The following is a 16,606-nucleotide window of genomic DNA, read 5'->3' as shown; positions in this document are numbered from 1 at the left end:
ATAAAACTGTCTTTAGACAGATGTTGTCAAAAAATAGTTCTAGAATAGAAGAATTTGGATTATTAACCTAATGTCTGATGTTTACTGTTTATTTTTCCGAGTTTTCCCCAAAATCTCTAAATATTAACTTGAATTTATTCGTTTCATTCTTATTTTAATGAATGTTTTTCTTTTAAGAAGTGAAAATGAGTGATCCGGATAAAAATCAACTGGCAGCAGTTTTACAGGTTTTAAAGAAATATAATTTAAAGGTGCGTTAACAAACTGTGTTATTTCTGATAATACAACTTATTTATAATACTTCTCTGCTAATTTTTATTTTTCTAATACGAATGTAATATAAATACATCAGCTTGATTTAATGCAATTCATTTTATAGGGTACTGAGGAACTATTAAAAAAAGAAGCTAATCTTAGCGATGATGTTGAACAAGATTCAGACGTTAGTAACGTTCTGACCGGATATAAAAGTGACGGAGACCCGGAAGCTTACGAAACATCGTATTTAGAACTAAAGCGTTTTGTTGAAAACTCTCTAGATATTTACAAGCATGAACTGGGCATGATTTTATACCCTGTTTTAGTCCATATGTATTTAGAATTAGTCTACAACGGCCATACGGATAAAGCTATTTCATTAATGATGAAGTTTGGACCTGAACAAGATGTATACTATCAGGATGATCTTAGAAGACTGGCTATGGTTACTAAACGTGATCATATGAATGGCAACGAACTGACTGATACTTTTAAATCGAACCAGTTTATACTGAGAATGTCCAGGGATACATATTCATTATTAAAGAGACATCTGCATGATAAAAAAGCCTCAGTACTTCTGAATATTGTGCAGGAGCACTTGTATTTTGATATGTACGAAGGTGTTGCTAGAAATAAGTCTCAAATTGATGCTACTTCTGGAGCTGTAGGTGGAGAAGCAAGAAGACAAGGTAACTAATAATTAATCATACATATATTTTCTATGATTTATATAATTATGTAATATTTCAGATAATAAAACAAAAGTGTATTATGGTATACCTAAAGCACCAGATATACAAATATTAACAGCACCTGTTGAAGACGAAGAGGAGACAAATGATCAGGATAATCCAGATAAGCCAAAAAAGAAGAAATCAAAGAAGGATCCCCTGTTATCAAAAAAGACCAAGTCTGATCCTAACGCCCCTCCGGCTGATAGAATTCCTGTACCAGATTTGTAGGTTTCTTTTTATTAGATTGGGGTGTTTGGTTGTTTTATCAATTTTTTTAATTGCAGAAAGGACAATGATAAAGTTGAGAAGCTGAAAGCCTTAAGAGAAGCATCCAAGAGGATAAATTTAGGACCAGATTGTCTTCCATCTTGTTGTTGCTATACATTGCTTAACTCAAATTACACGTATGTATCTCTGTTTAAGTTCTAGCTTTTAATAGTACTTCAAAAATCGCCAAAAATTTAATTAGCAATATTAGAGATATTCGAGGGAATTTATTATTTTAGGGTTTGTTGTGCGGAAATTACCGAGGATTCGAGCATGTTGGCTGTGGGATTCAACGATTCTGTGATTAAAGTATTCACCCTCGTTCCTCAGAAGTTGAAGGCCATGAAAACAGCAGAACAGTTATTAGACGTCAATTTTGAAGCAGATGACGTTTTGGTGAGTTTCAATATTTTCTTCTGTATTTTTGACAAGTAGTAAATAAAAGAGTAAATACAACATTAAAAATATAATAACTCATAACATATATGTAATTACTTAGGAGGCCTCCATCAATTATGTAGACAAATTTCACCAGTGAGGGACATAACCACTAATGGACTACCCCTTATCCTTACTAGTGAATAGTTATTCCATCATTTTGATGATTATTTTTGTCTGGAATATGGAGTGTAGAGGTAAGGAGAAATATTGTCGTGCATTCAAAAATGGTCATAAAAAAGGGAAGACTTAAGATAGCGCTGCTGTAGCAAAAACCTAAAATTTAAAATATGCGCCGAAAATTTTTAGAACAGGAAATGATTTCTTGTTCAAAAATCTCTTTCTTTTTTTTTATTTTCATGTCACATGAAATAAATTATCGATTTTTTATGCAGCAGCAATAGACTGGGACTCTAATATAAAAAAATAATTGTTTTATAGTCTAAAAAATACAAACAAAGCTTTTTTGAGTAATGTTTGGTTATGTTACTTTTATTCTCTTATCTATGGTTACTTTTCATTTTTTAGATTTATGCGTCATTAGCGCCACTGTGGTTATTTGGTGAACCCTTATTCTTCCCATTTTTTTGACCACTTTTTCAAATAAAGTTCCATAAAGAATATTTCTCCTCATCTCTACGCTCCATAGTCTAGAAACAATCACATGCTGCACAAGGAACGATTTTCGATGTCATTGTTTTAGATTCACTATAATCTCATCCTAGAAGGTTTTTCCAGATTTATACACTGCTTAAAACAAATTCTTTTCTTAATTTTATTCATCGAATGTAATGCTTAAGATTTTTTTTTATTAGGTAAGAATGATGGACGAAAGATCAGGCGAAACAGCAAGGAGCCTGTGCGGACACGGAGGCCCCGTATACTCCGTGTCTTTTTCACCCGATCGAACGCTTTTATTAAGCTGTTCGGAGGACGCGACCATTCGATTATGGAGCCTCCAGATATGGGCGTGTTTGGTCGTTTACAAGGGCCACATGTTCCCGGTTTGGGACGTGAAATTTTCGCCTTTAGGCTATTACTTTGCGTCGTGTTCGTACGACAGGACTGCACGTCTATGGGTTACGGACCATTATCAGCCGGTGAAAATATTTGCCGGACATTTTTCCGATGTTGACGTAAGTATTAAGCTCTGTCTACACATAACGTTATATCTATCTGACATAGGTTCACTTATAAATTCACACAAGAGATTAACTTGGCTGCTGCTATTTGCTAGTCATGCGCATACCCTTTAAGTTAGGCAATTGTCTCGAAAAGCGTTTAGCCGCTACCATTCAAAGCAATCAAATTCTTATTAAAATTAAAGAAAAACAGATAATCGAGGAAACTGATTGAAACATTAGCTCTGTTATATATCTGTGATTGAAATCAAAGTAATCAAATCACACTTGTATAGACAGGTGCCTAATATGTCAAAAATTCATATGTCATATGAAAATGTCAGCAGTCAAGTTCTGTGTCAAAACTGTATTTTTTTATATTGCAGTGCATCCAATTCCATCCAAACTCCAACTACATAGCCACGGGCTCGAGCGACAGACGCGTGTGCCTGTGGGACGTGACAACCGGCAACCACGTCCGTCTGATGACCGGCCACAAGCAGCCCATTCACGCGCTAGCCTTCAGCGTGTGCGGCCGCTATGTGGCGTCCGCCGGGACCGACTGTCGGGTGCTCATCTGGGACCTGTCCCACGGTCACCTCATCGCTGAGTTCAGCGGCCACGAGAAAACCATCCATTGCTTGGCTTTCAGCCGCTGCGGCAATATTCTCGTATCTGGAGGGTTGGACTGTTCGGTGAAGCTGTGGAATTTCAACAAGTTTACGGAGGACACGAACTCGGACGATGTGAATATATCGCACAATCCGGAGGTGAAAATTGGGGAGGATTATTTGTTGAGGACTTTTCAGACGAAGAATTCGCCGTTGATTAACTTGCATTTTACGAGGAGGAATTTGATGATAGCTGTTGCTGTGTTTGATGCGGTGAATACTTGAACGGGTTTGAAATGCATGTTTTTTATTTAATTTACGGTAAAAGTTAAATGAGACACTAAAATTTTGATTGTAATTGTAATGTGTCTAGATTAGGTTCCTGGTGTCCTAAATTCGACCATTGGGATCTGTGTAGATATATGATATGAAGGATATCTTGGAGATGCACATTTTAATTATTACACTTCAGTAGAGTCTAAACTTTATTTGTAAATTTAATACTGTGTAAGTTTCTTTTAATAAAACAATTATATTTTCTTCATTCGTATATTACATAAATTATTTACATAAAAACGATGTAACAAAATTAAATAAAATTAAGCTTTTGGGTCATTTCAGTATTTTTAGAGAAACTAGGTACTAATAAAAGATAAAAAAGTACCTTGGAGATAACTACATATTTTACATGTAAAAGACTATTTTTCTAGGACACCAATCTTCCTTATCTGCCCATCATCCCCTTTATAAGGAACTTAATACATTTCAAGAAGGAAAATCTTAATTCTCTATTCAGGTATCTATAAAAACACATATTAACTCATACAAAAGCACATTTACTTAAAATTACTTGTAAATTAACTGTAATTACTCATATACAATAATTTCCATCCCTTTCAATGATCAATAATAATAAGTTCATCAATACCCCAATCCTCATAAGAATGATCTGGTAAATATCTCCTAATAATTATAGGTATTTTACGTTGTTTCAATTCTTTCATTGCTATTTGTAGAGGATCCGTTTCGCCGTCTAATTCGACCATTACAGGGGCGCACATAGCGATCTGCAGGGCTCTCGTGCCTAGAACTCGGGCTCTTTCGTATTTTGTCATGTACTTGGTGGTTATACGCTTATTTTTTGGAACACCGCCTCCAGCTTGACCTGTAAAGGTTTTGTCTTAGTGATGGTAATATAAAATTGACTAAAAATAAGGAACCTGGCTGTAAAATATCGATATTATCTCCTTCTTCCTCTGGTTGTTCTAATTCTTCAATGTTTTCGTCTTCCACATCGTCTTCAAAGTCGTCGCCGACGTCGTTATCATCGTACTCTTCATCTGCCATGATTATGGAGTATTTTTTATGTTTCTAAAGAGTTTTTAGTTTTAGTAATATAAAACTTATTTGTTTACAGGAAATTAATAAAAATTCAAAATCGAAATGCTAACCTCAAATAAATTTCTTTCTTCTTTTTATTATTATAGGCTTTTCACACCCTAACTAGGCCAATCATATATTATTTTGCTGGCTAAATACTCTAAGGACATGTGGCCATATAACAGAAAAAGAAGAAGAATTATATTTTTATTTAGTACCAAAAGGTCGGATAGCCCTAGCAGCTGTAGTCGTAAAATCTTTTATATGATCAAAAGTTAAATTGATCAAAAATTAAATTTAAAAAATATATTTTAATTTTTCTCTTATAATTTCTAATGTTTCTCCTCTTTATGCCTCAATTTCTGATATTAATTTGTTTAAATATGTAAAACAGTATTAATATAAGTTTATTATATATTTAATTCAGTGTATAGTTTAAAGGTCAATATAAGCAAAAACCAGAAAAAACTATGCAAATAAAATGATTCTCTTGAGGAACAACAAATTAAGCCAGTTTATACAAAAAGGAAAAGATGTATATCGAACTGTGTCGTATATTCAGGGCCAAACACCGGAGCCCAAAGTGCGAGAATATTTTTATTATATAGATCATCAAGGAATGGTAACAAACTTTTTTAAAGAAAACCACTAACATCCCTTTATTGCTTAGCTCTTTTTAGACGATGCACCCATGAAGAACTTCACTTCGTGTTTTAAAGAGAAGAAATTCCTGAGGTTCTTTTTTAGCCAGCTGAAAGTTAATAAAACAAACCGATATCCTGAATTTCCATACATTTCGCCTTGTGGCAGAGAACGAAATTTTGTTCGATGTGATGACTATCCTATCGTTTTCACACACGTTTTAGAGGTTGATAACGAATATTATCTAGCGCATAACCATGCAGGAGAGCTATTAAAACGAACATTCGAACCGGAAAGAGTTATTATGTTACCGGCGACAGGTAGAGTCTATCATCCAGCTCATGAAAAAGCTGGTTCTGTAGGTTTAATTAGATCAAAATTAGCTATAGAGTTCAGTAATCAGTTTAAATTTATGAATGGTGAAGATCAACCTCCTACTCATTTTACTTTTCGAGGAACAACGTACGAATTGCAGAATGACTGGTATTATGAAGCTAAAAAATGACTTTATTTTAATAAAAGCTCTTTATTCAAATATATTTAACATGATATATTAAAATGTAAATTTGTTCGACTTATATTGCACTGTAAATACAATTAACAAAGTAATATATACATAATGTCAACATTTTTTAACGCTAAGTGAAAAATATCCATGGAAGTGATCTATTATGCTAGTTTTTTTTGATTTTTTAAAATGTTAAAAAGCTAGTCAAAAAATTCTTGTCATGTAAAATTATTGCCTTAATACACAAAACCAATACTGTTATAGCTAAAAATTTATCGAGAGATTTATAAAAAACAATCCGAGATTTAATATGCGTATTTACGTATCTTTTTTCAGTTCATTATCAGATGTAGGTGTTAAAGGTCTTTCCAAGGGTTTAAAACTGTGCGGTAACACCCAAGAATAGCCCCTTTTTTCTATTTGATCTTTTTCTTGAATAAAAGCAAACATTTTTTCCTTTTTGTGAATATCCGGGTTAAACTTCTCAAATACAATGTAGTGTTTATCTTCTGTGCTTGGTGTGTCATATAAGTGTTCCTTACTTTCTTTAACAAGTTCTTGTGCTTTATTACCAAATGCCTCTTTGTCCTTTGTAATCCTGCAAATTATTCAAGTTAAAAAATATATTTTACCTATTTTTTTTACAAATTTTTAATGGTACTTACATATCACAGGCCTCCTTATTAATGCTGTGAGGTATACTAGCCTCAATATTTGCAAATACCCACTGAATATACTTCAAGACTTGCCATAGATGTTGTTCGTTTTTACTCCAAGTTGGAAATCCACCAAGCAAATTCATTTCATTTGTACCTGGATCTATCACAGGATGGATTACTTTAGTTTGAAAGACTATTTTCTAAAAAAAAATGTAAAATTAATGTTGATACTTTAGTTTTTGTGTTGTGTTTTTTACAGGATGTTCACAATCAGGAAATTTTTCATCTAATATAACTGTAAATCGAAATATGCCATCCTTATATGGACCATTTCTAACAAAAATAATACCAAACCATACTAAAAATATAAACATATATGTTTAAACAGTTTAAAGGAGTACAATTAATACCTACTAAGACTATTTTCCCTGGACGGAATAACATATACACCTTGAATATCTTCAGTCTCAATAATTTTACTAAAATATTTTAAAATATCATTTACAGTACATTAATTAATGCAATATAGTTCCTTACTATTCTGCTAAGATAATGTACTCTTGTCTATATATTTTAAAAATCCTATTAAGATCTTCATTTTGCCGGCCGAATAAGTTTCCTGAATTTATTTCCGGAGGTGGTATCACTCTTCTTAATGAACCTTGTCTATTAAATGTTCCAGCATTGTCGTCCTAAAAAATCTGTTAACTAGTAATGGTACATTAATAAAAGTGGAAAATGTTACCCTAGAATCAGTACTCATTGGTGCAGCCAACATTTACCAAAAATAAAAGTAAAAATAATACAATATCAATAATTTCCTTGTTTAACATAATCATTAAAAATGTTATCGTTTGATAATGATAACGTGGATTAGTAATTATTTATCTACTACCCACATTCTGAGTATTATGCTTTGACGTCTTAATAATTTTATTGCTAATAATCGTAGAAAATATAGCAGCGGATGTGTCCAGAATATAGATCCATTTAATAGCTATTTCCTGAACAATAGAATGGTCATTGTAAAAACATTTTTAGTGCCAGTACTTTGTTAATAACAAAAAAAATATTAAATAAAATTATTAAAAATATTTTTTTAATAAACGTCAAAAGTTGTCATTCTCTTCTTCTTTTAAAAATTTATTTTCTTAAACATAGTGTTGCTACATTTTCTACTTCGTTCCTTTGGTACTCAACTGCCATTGAAAAAAAAAGAAGACGATATGTCAAATATTTTTGAGGTTATCTCTGTTAGTTTACATTCCAAGACAACGGAAAATATAGTTTTTATGGTTTAATTTTTAATATTTGAAGATAAATTAGTGATATTTCAGTTGGTTACTCTTCATAATGTCGTCCGACAGCGGTTCTGATAGCGAGTCCAACAGAAGTCGTTCACCAAATCCAAATGAAAGTCCCGGCGGTGTAGAGAACCGATCTAATGGTAACGTTTCGCAAGCAGAAAGCTCTTCACGTCCAGGTAGCAGACAGTCTGGTCGCTCTGGAAGTGGCTCAAGATCGCCTTCAGGTAGTGCAGGTTCAGCTAGGTCTAGATCCCAAAGATCACAAAGCCCTTCCGGGTCACACAGATCAGCTGCATCTAAGAGGTCTGGATCAGCGGATTCCAAAAAATCTAGGTGAGATGGTTTATAATCACAACGTTAGATTTTGTTCAATTTTAAATTCATAGATCTCTATCACCTTGGGAAACGCCAGTCTCAAAGAGATCAGGCTCTGCGGAATCACACAGATCTAAGTCACAAGACTCCCAAAAGTCTGGTAATCATAGTCCCCGTTCACAAAGGTCTGGATCGGGGGATCGTTCAAGGTCACACTCCAGGGACTCAGCTAGGTCTGTGTCACAGAGGTCAAGATCAGGCTCAGCAACATCTAAAAGATCAGGTTCAGCAACATCTAAAAGATCAGGCTCAGCAACATCTAAAAGATCAGGCTCAGCAGCATCTAAAAGATCAGGCTCTGCCAGTTCAAAAAAATCTGAACATTCTAGGCATTCTGGTTCACCTCATTCTAGAAGATCTGGATCACATACTTCGAGAAGGTCTGGTTCACACGTGTCCCGAAGATCTGGGTCACATATTTCTAGAAGATCAGGATCCCAAGCTTCTGCCAGATCTGGGTCAAATGCTTCTAGAAGGTCAGGTTCAAATGAATCTAAGAGGTCTGGATTAGCTGCTTCAAGAAGATCCGGATCGGCACATTCCAGAAGATCTGGATCAAAAGAGTCAAGGAGGTCAGGATCAAATGAATCTAAAAGATCCAGGTCAAGATCTGCAGGGTCCAGAAGAAGTAATAGTGCAGGGTCACATAGATCTAAATCTGCAGGATCCAGAAGAAGTAATAGTGCAGGATCGCATAGATCTAAATCCAGGTATAAAATGCGTTCTAATTCATATTTTAGTGGAACTCATAATTATGTTGTTGTTGCAGATCAAGATCAACTAGCCCAAACTTGGAAATTGATGAACAGGGGTCTCCAAAAAGCGATAAAAGTAGTTCTAAAAGACAGAGGGATAGTTCAGAAGAAAAAGATAGCAAGAAAAAATCAAGAGTGATAGATACTGACAGTGAACCAGAAGAAGAAAATGAGAAAGGTGATAAAAAAAATTATTTATACAGGGTGTTTCTTAAATAAACCCAATAAGTATCTTAGAGGGTAGTAGATCTGGACAAAATAAACATATTTTCTATTTGTCATTTTTAAAATAGATTAAAAATAGCTGAGTTATTGAACTTGAAATATTCAAATTGGTTACATTTTGAGAATCACTAGCATTTAACTTATTTGATCTGTGGTCTTGGCGAATGGACCAGTTATTGACATTTTTTTAACAGTGTTTTCTAAAATTGAAAGTTCTTTAAGATAAACACTAATAATTGTTTGTTAATATTTATTATTCCAATTTAGTTGAAAATACTTTGAGTTTTGTGGGGTTTAGTAAAATTATCAGTACACAGATTAGTAAAATTATTAGTATACAGATTTTTTTCACTATTATTATTAATAAAAATCCACAAAACGTTATAAACATACAAATATATATACACTTCGCATAACGTTGGAGGTGGCAACGTTGCAGAGCATCAATAACACTGTCAAGAAGTTTAAGGAGAACGAACCTGTAGCACTGAAAAGTTTTTTGAAATTCCGCCAAAAAAGTATTTTTTTTAATAACCCATTGCCATGTTTCTGGGGTTGGGCTACACTATCATTTAAAGTACTTGCACTTATGCCAGAGTCTGTTTAATAAAAGTGATTAATTTTTTATTTTTGACCAGGACTAAGTGCAGCGGCGATTTTTGGGGACGATGCTGACGATATCAGCGATGACAGCGACGTGGAAAAAAATAAAGAAGCATCGGACAAAGAAGGTGCGAGGAGTAGGAGTAGGAGCAGATCAAGGAGTAAATCGAAGAGTAGAAGTCGCAGTAGAAGTGCTGAGAGACGGTCTGGGGACGAAGAAGATAAACGCGTTGGTAATGAGGTATGATCTTAATTTGTACCTACTTATTCCAATAGCTTGGAACCTATTCAAATTAATAATTTAGGAAGAAGATAAAGAAAACGAACCAGAACCAATTCCCGAAACAAGAATCGACGTGGAAGTGCCCAAAATCACTTGCGATTTAGGCAGGGACATCAATTTTGTAAAACTTCCTAATTTCTTGTCAGTAGAAACCAGACCTTTCGATCCAGAGACCTATGAAGATGAAATCGACGAAGAAGAAACCTTGGACGAAGAAGGTAATACAAATAGACGATTTTTTTTGAGGTTAAGTTAATAAATATCTTGACTTAAAGGTAGGGCAAGGTTAAAATTGAAGGTGGAGAACACGATAAGATGGCGTGACGTTCTTGATGACGAAGGGAACGTTAAAAAGGAGTCTAACGCTAGGATAGTGAGATGGTCGGATGGTTCATATAGTTTACATCTGGGTTCTGAGATTTTCGACGTTTACAGGCAGCCTTTGCAAGTAAAAACCATGATATACGTCTGAGAGAAATAAGTAAACGTAGAGGTGTACTAAAATATAACTAACATTGTCATTGGCTTGTACTGAATTGGAACCTCAATAATATTAAAATGAGATGAAAACCACCAATGAACTGTAAACGTACCTAAACAAAATTACTTAACAGCTTAACTAAAAAACTAAAACTATTAATTTTAAAGGTATATCTAAATTTTAACTAAAATTATATACCTATATACCGATTTGGTCATTTTAGAAGTGTGGTCTGGATTTTACCGTGTAAGACAGAGAATAATATAAATCACCAGTTGACAGATAGAGAGAGAAAATCAAAAGCGGCATACAGTGTTGCCGGTTTTTACGTTTGTAGGAAAGTTTTTGTTAGGAAAAAAATAAACTATTTTAAAAACTTTCGTGTATACTACTGAAATGAAGATAATATATCTAAGCTAAATGTAATCTATTACATCTGTAATAAAATGAGTAACTAATTGTGAAAAATAAGGTTCCAACCCTAGATGCAACATTTTCCATAAACGCCTACTTGTGCGGTTTGAACTTTTGATGCAAAATCCGGTAATACCGCATAGAAGAAATGTATTAATCCAACTTTTATCTCTTTCTAATACATTTGATTTTCTATAAAGCTGTCCTGTCCATAAACTGTCTTACACGTTAAAATCCAGACCACACTTCTAAAATGACCAAAATCGGTATATTTAGTACGTTAACCATTAAACACAAACCATTAAAACAATATTAACATATTATTTTGTTTTTAAACACAAGCCGTAGATCTAACGCAATCGGCAGAAATTTGGCATCATCGATTTTTGTTGAAAACGATGTTTGATCGCGATAAAATGTAAATAGTTTTGTCTCCCATTATTTGATTTTAACTATTATTTTAGAACTCCTCTCTAAGTTTACTTGTTTCTATGATATATAGACGGGCATTTAACGTAACCTCACTTCGTATAGGGCGATCATAACCACCTGTTCATTCGTCAAGGAACCGGTCTTCAAGGTCAGGCGGTGTTTCGAACGAAACTCAGCTTCAGGCCTCATTCGACCGAGAGTTTCACGCACAGAAAAATGACACTTTCATTGGCTGACAGATCTCAGAAAACGTCAGGCATCAAGATTTTGTCGCAAGTAGGCGTCGATCCTGACAACGACCGTGCTATCAGACTGAAGGTAATAATAAATCTGTGGTGGGATAGAATATAATATTGTTCAATCTAAAAGTGATACTAAATAATAATAGTATATAATACTTTGCTTAAATTTATATAAAAAGACTAGACTGTCATCAATTTTGTTTTTGACTCTTCTATTTTGTTAATAATCTTTTTTAGTTTTTTTTTCTATTCAATGGATATTCATATTTTCTTAAAAATGCAGTGATGTTTTAACAAAAATTTAATGTAGAAAGAAGAGGAGAAGCTGAGACAGACTGCTAAACCCAAAACAACTCAGCGTAAGAAGAGTGACTCAGGTGCTAGAGCTCATGCTGTTAGAGAATCATACAGGGAAGAGGAAGGCAGTGACGACGAAGGCGCTATATCGCTGAACGCGATTAAAAACAAGTACAAACCAGGAGCAAACGCACCCAAAGGTATGAACTAACACAGTGAGAATACCATAAGGTGCGTTCACACCGGCTGCGCAAAACATTTTTTTAACATGTACTTTTGAAGTGTATTTTTTAGCTCGCACAGTATATGTTAAAAAATGATTTGCGCGGCGCAGCCGGTGTGAACGCACTTATATGAACCCTATAAAGTTATAGGGTATTTTATATTAATTAAAATGTTATTTTGTGTGCTTTATTTTAATTAGGAGGTGCGATATATTCTTCAGATGAAGAAGGTTCTGATGTAGAGAGCAGAAGAGCAAGGAAATCAGACAAAACCAGGGCGCTACAGGAATCGGATGATGAAGAAAGCGGTAGCGATGAATAATGTATATAAGATAAACGTTCTGGTTTAAAATTATTTTAAATAAATTGTGACAAAATAATAAATATAAGTAAATATAATTTCGTTTCATTTTCATGACGTCCTATATTATTAAATCTAACGCAAAAATTCTTAAAAGAATTGGTGTGGAGAGTTACTACTATCGAAAAAAGGCACAGTGACCTTTGAAGTGACAATCGATGATAATTTCCGTCGAATCGACTCTAATGTATTTCAACTTAATTTTTGACAGAATTATCACAATGTCATTTGTAAGGTTACTGCGACGCTGTTTTTTTTCTAAAAAGGTCCAGAAATGTATATACTAAGAAAAATACTCTACTACATGGTATAATTTCTACCTATTATTATTATGGTAAAATCAGATATGGTATTTATACTACGTATATAAAAAAACGTAAACCAACTGAGAGATAAATATACTAGCTACTCATTTATCACACAATTTAATACAATAAAAAATTCTATAAATAATCTACATTTCATTTATTAGACTTAATTATAATTAAGATCCAGAAATTAAAATATATATATATATATATATATATATATATATATATATATATATATATATATATATATATATATATATATATATATATATATATATATATATATATATATATATATATATATATATATATAATATATATATATAAAAAAATACATACCGAGTATTTTCTTAATTATTTTAATGTATACTATTTTTTATCAGTTAAAATAAGTATAAATATAAATAAACTTTAAACGAAGTCGTATTTTTAATTGAACTTCACCATATTTTTCAGTTATCAATTGTTTAAGGAACTGTACTATACAACAGAAAAAACGGTGTTACAGTAGCCTTTGAAATAGTTTTTAGTTCTTTAAATGTACTTTCCGACAAAAACGTTCCGACAAAATCCGGAATTTGTCATTCAAAAGCTACTGTGACACCATTTTTTTCGATCATAGGTGATTTGACAAATAAAAAAATGCCACGAAATTCTTATTTTCAACTGTTCATTTTTCTTGAAACTCGAATTTAAACAAGTACATCAAAGTTCTCCTATAGTTTTTTTATGGTTACACTCTATATACATACTATTAAAACTCCATAGATGGCGGTTCTGTCTTCTGTTTATGTTGCGTCTTCATGTGAGTATACAGGGTACCGCTTTGCGAGTATGACTGGTGGCATATCTTGCAAGTGTACGGTTTTTCCCCGGTATGGCGTCTCATGTGAGTGGTTAAAACGTCTTTTCTGGCAAAACTTTCGCCGCACTGCGTACAACGGTACGGTTTTTCGCCGCTGTGCATCCTCATGTGTATTTTTAACTTATTACTGGCAGAGAATCTGCAAAAATACAATATACACGGCGGTACTTAAAGAGCTGCATATACAGGGTACCCCTCATACGAATGCACAATAAAAATTGTATGCAACTTCGGTAAAAGTTTGTATGATTTCTGAAGAAAAGTTTGTATGAAACTGCGGGTGAAAGTGTGTATGAAACTTATGAAACTTCAGGTGAAAGTGTATGAAACTTCGTGTGAAATTGTAAGAAACTTCGTGTGAAAGAGTGTATGAAACTTGGAAAGCTTCGGGTGAGTACGAAACTTCGTGTGAAAGTGTGTACGAAACTTATACATCAGGTGAAAGTGTATGAAACTTCGTGTGAAAAAAAGCATGTGCCCAAAACTTCGGGTGGGAAAGTAAGAAACTTCGTGTGAAAGAGTATGAATCTTCGTGTGAAAAAAAAGTATGTATATAAAACTTCGTGTGAAAGAGTGTATGAAACCTTGAGTGAGAGTGTATATGAAACTTGGAAAACTTTGTGTGAAAGTGTATGAAACTTCGTGTGAAAATGTGTATGAAACTTACGAAACTTTGGGTGAGTGTATGAAATTAGTTAAACAATGTTAAACTCTAATTATTTTTATTCAACTTACCTTTTAGCACAAAGGCTGCACACATACGGTTTTTCCCCTGTATGCGACCTTTTGTGACTTATCAAATTACTGGCCTGGAAGAAAGCCTTTTCACACATATCACACTGATAAGGTTTAACTCCTGTGTGTCTTCGCATGTGTATCCTTAAAGCTGTAGGCGCTGAAAATTTGCTATCGCACACTGTGCATGAGAATGGTTTCTCACCTTAAAAGAAAATGTTAACAAAACGAGGGTAAATGTTTTTTAATAATACCTGTGTGAATGTTTAAATGAACTTTTAAGCCATGCTTTTCGCCAAAAGCCTTTCCACAAGTACTGCACAAAAAAGGCTTCTCTTTAGTATGGGTTCTTTGATGAGATATTAGGTTTGCTTTGAACTTGAACATTTTATTGCATATCTCACAAGGGAATCTCGGCAAAACTTCTTTTGCGCTCTTTGTTTTCTGGAAAATCAAATAATTAGTGATCCAGATAGAGTTATTAAGAAGAATTTACCTTATATTTGTAAGGGCGTTGTCCTGTATGGGTCCAAATGTGTTTTTTAAGTGTATCCCTAACAGCAAAACACCTTTTACAGTGTGGACAGACATAAGGCTTTTCACCACTATGTGTACGAAAATGAATTTTTAATTTACCACTATGGTTAAATCTGGAAGAAAATAAAAATACAAATAAACGGAATCTATATACGAAAATCAATGGGTTAGCGTGTGTATGAAACATCGGGTGAATGTTTGCATAAAACTTCGGATGAAAACTTTGTATGAAAGTATTAATCAAACTTCGTGTGAAAGTGAGTAATGAAACTTCGGATGAAAGTTTAATAAAACTTTGAGTGAAAACTTCGTGTGAAAGTGTATGAAACTTCGTGTGAAACTTTGTACGAAATTTCGGTAGTCTGTATGAAACTTTGTGTGAAGATTTGTAAGAAACTTTGGGTGAAAATTTCGTGTGTAAGTGTGTATGAAACGAGAGAAAGTTTGTATAAAACTACGTGTGAAATTTTAAAGAAACTTCAGGTGAAAGTTTCCATAAAACTTTGGTTGAAAACTTCGTATGAAAGTGTTAATCAAACCTTGGGTGAAAGTGTGTATGAAACTTTGTATGAAAGTTTTAAAAAACTTTGAGTAAAAACTTCGTGTGAAAGTATATGAAACTTCGGGTGAAAACTTCGTGTGTGTGTATGAAATGAGAGAAAGTTTGTATGAAACTTCGTGTGAATGTTTAAAGAAACTTCACGTGAAAGTTTGCATAAAACTTGGGGTGAAAATTTGTAACTTTAGATGTTTGTATGAAACATTGTGTAAAACTTTGTATGAAAACTTGTATCACCGCTAGCTTTAGAAGCATAAAAAATTGTACAAAAGTTCTTTTAAATGATAAATAGAGCAACAAAGTAATTTCTGTACATTCATTCTCATAATGAGTGAAATGGGGATAAGAGTTTGTAAAAAAATTAATTACTACCTAGTCTAGAAGTACAAAATTTTGCATAAACGTTCTCGGAGTCACATCAGTAAAAAGGACAATTAATTTATTGAAAAAAAAAAATACATTTGATGCTGTTTTACATAAACATAACTGCTAGAAAAATAAAATATTAGTTTTTTGACAATATTAAGCACTTGGGATGCAGGATAAACCTAATATATTATAAACTGACAAAATAGGTACTTACCTTTTTTTACACACTTCACACTCATAAGGTTTCTCCCCTGTATGAGTTCGTTCATGTTGAATTAAATTCGCTGCTTGTCTAAATTCTTTCCCACATTCCTTGCAAGAATAGGGCTTTTCCCCAGTGTGCACCCTGACATGTACATTTAAAGCGCCTTGTGTTTTAAAGCTGGATTCACAGAAGTTACATATGTACGGCTTTTCCTCTACAATTTATACAATGTATAAACACAAAAAAAAACACATAAAAAAACATACCTGAATGGGAAAGAGCATGACTTTTCAAACCATATTTATCTGCAAAACCCTTTCCACATTTAGTACAAAGGTATGGTCGGTCTTTCAAATGCATTTGCTGGTGGAGTTTAAGTTGTTTTTTATATTTAAACGTTTTACT

At 33.4% G+C, this 16,606-nt stretch overlaps 6 protein-coding genes across 8 annotated transcripts; 3 read left to right on the top strand and 3 right to left on the bottom strand.

The window, feature by feature from the left end:
* The first annotated feature begins 56 nt into the window (after window positions 1–56).
* LOC115886408 (transcription initiation factor TFIID subunit 5) lies at window positions 57–3,967 on the top strand. Of its 2 annotated transcripts, XM_030905537.1 has the most exons (8): window positions 57–251; window positions 380–950; window positions 1,012–1,219; window positions 1,280–1,399; window positions 1,502–1,658; window positions 2,516–2,836; window positions 3,208–3,753; window positions 3,811–3,939. In XM_030905537.1, the coding sequence occupies exons 1-7, from the start codon at window positions 186–188 to the stop codon at window positions 3,715–3,717; spliced, it is 1,953 nt and encodes a 650-aa protein (XP_030761397.1). In that variant the 5' UTR covers window positions 57–185; the 3' UTR covers window positions 3,718–3,753; window positions 3,811–3,939. The 2 variants fall into 2 exon arrangements, with proteins under 2 accessions (XP_030761397.1, XP_030761396.1); XM_030905536.1 differs by having other exon boundaries at window positions 3,208–3,967.
* A 70-nt stretch (window positions 3,968–4,037) lies between these two features.
* Window positions 4,038–4,873, bottom strand: LOC115886409 (DNA-directed RNA polymerases I, II, and III subunit RPABC2-like). 2 transcript variants are annotated; one of them, XM_030905539.1, is made up of 3 exons: window positions 4,653–4,873; window positions 4,283–4,597; window positions 4,038–4,232 (listed from the first exon to the last, which is right to left on the bottom strand). In XM_030905539.1, exons 1-2 carry the CDS (start codon window positions 4,777–4,779, stop codon window positions 4,329–4,331), a joined length of 396 nt encoding a protein of 131 aa, XP_030761399.1. In that variant the 5' UTR covers window positions 4,780–4,873; the 3' UTR covers window positions 4,038–4,232; window positions 4,283–4,328. The 2 variants fall into 2 exon arrangements, with proteins under 2 accessions (XP_030761399.1, XP_030761398.1); XM_030905538.1 differs by lacking the exon at window positions 4,038–4,232 and having other exon boundaries at window positions 4,248–4,597.
* A 274-nt stretch (window positions 4,874–5,147) lies between these two features.
* Window positions 5,148–6,085, top strand: LOC115886437 (UPF0598 protein CG30010). The gene is made up of 3 exons (XM_030905585.1): window positions 5,148–5,197; window positions 5,247–5,434; window positions 5,483–6,085. Exons 2-3 carry the CDS (start codon window positions 5,294–5,296, stop codon window positions 5,957–5,959), a joined length of 618 nt encoding a protein of 205 aa, XP_030761445.1. The 5' UTR covers window positions 5,148–5,197; window positions 5,247–5,293; the 3' UTR covers window positions 5,960–6,085.
* On the bottom strand, window positions 5,965–7,741 carry LOC115886435 (protein crossbronx-like). Its single transcript, XM_030905582.1, has 6 exons — window positions 7,367–7,741; window positions 7,159–7,313; window positions 7,036–7,100; window positions 6,879–6,979; window positions 6,628–6,821; window positions 5,965–6,560 (listed from the first exon to the last, which is right to left on the bottom strand). Exons 1-6 carry the CDS (start codon window positions 7,397–7,399, stop codon window positions 6,281–6,283), a joined length of 828 nt encoding a protein of 275 aa, XP_030761442.1. The 5' UTR covers window positions 7,400–7,741; the 3' UTR covers window positions 5,965–6,280.
* Window positions 7,742–7,828: 87 nt separating this feature from the next.
* Window positions 7,829–12,655, top strand: LOC115886432 (another transcription unit protein-like). The gene is made up of 9 exons (XM_030905576.1): window positions 7,829–8,261; window positions 8,315–9,013; window positions 9,073–9,236; window positions 9,922–10,127; window positions 10,192–10,387; window positions 10,445–10,617; window positions 11,599–11,814; window positions 12,049–12,235; window positions 12,460–12,655. The coding sequence occupies exons 1-9, from the start codon at window positions 7,975–7,977 to the stop codon at window positions 12,579–12,581; spliced, it is 2,250 nt and encodes a 749-aa protein (XP_030761436.1). The 5' UTR covers window positions 7,829–7,974; the 3' UTR covers window positions 12,582–12,655.
* A 702-nt stretch (window positions 12,656–13,357) lies between these two features.
* Window positions 13,358–16,600, bottom strand: LOC115886434 (zinc finger protein OZF-like). The gene is made up of 6 exons (XM_030905581.1): window positions 16,468–16,600; window positions 16,211–16,415; window positions 15,028–15,181; window positions 14,786–14,975; window positions 14,532–14,736; window positions 13,358–13,935 (listed from the first exon to the last, which is right to left on the bottom strand). The coding sequence occupies exons 1-6, from the start codon at window positions 16,559–16,561 to the stop codon at window positions 13,686–13,688; spliced, it is 1,098 nt and encodes a 365-aa protein (XP_030761441.1). The 5' UTR covers window positions 16,562–16,600; the 3' UTR covers window positions 13,358–13,685.
* Between the last annotated feature and the right edge of the window lie 6 nt (window positions 16,601–16,606).

The sequence above is a fragment of the Sitophilus oryzae genome, unplaced genomic scaffold, assembly GCF_002938485.1.
Source record: "Sitophilus oryzae breed Bouriz unplaced genomic scaffold, Soryzae_2.0 scaffold_488_pilon_pilon, whole genome shotgun sequence".
NCBI classification, from domain to species: Eukaryota; Metazoa; Arthropoda; class Insecta; order Coleoptera; family Curculionidae; genus Sitophilus; species Sitophilus oryzae.
Note: the sequence above shows the minus strand (reverse complement) of the source record. Positions and strands in the feature narration are given on the sequence as shown.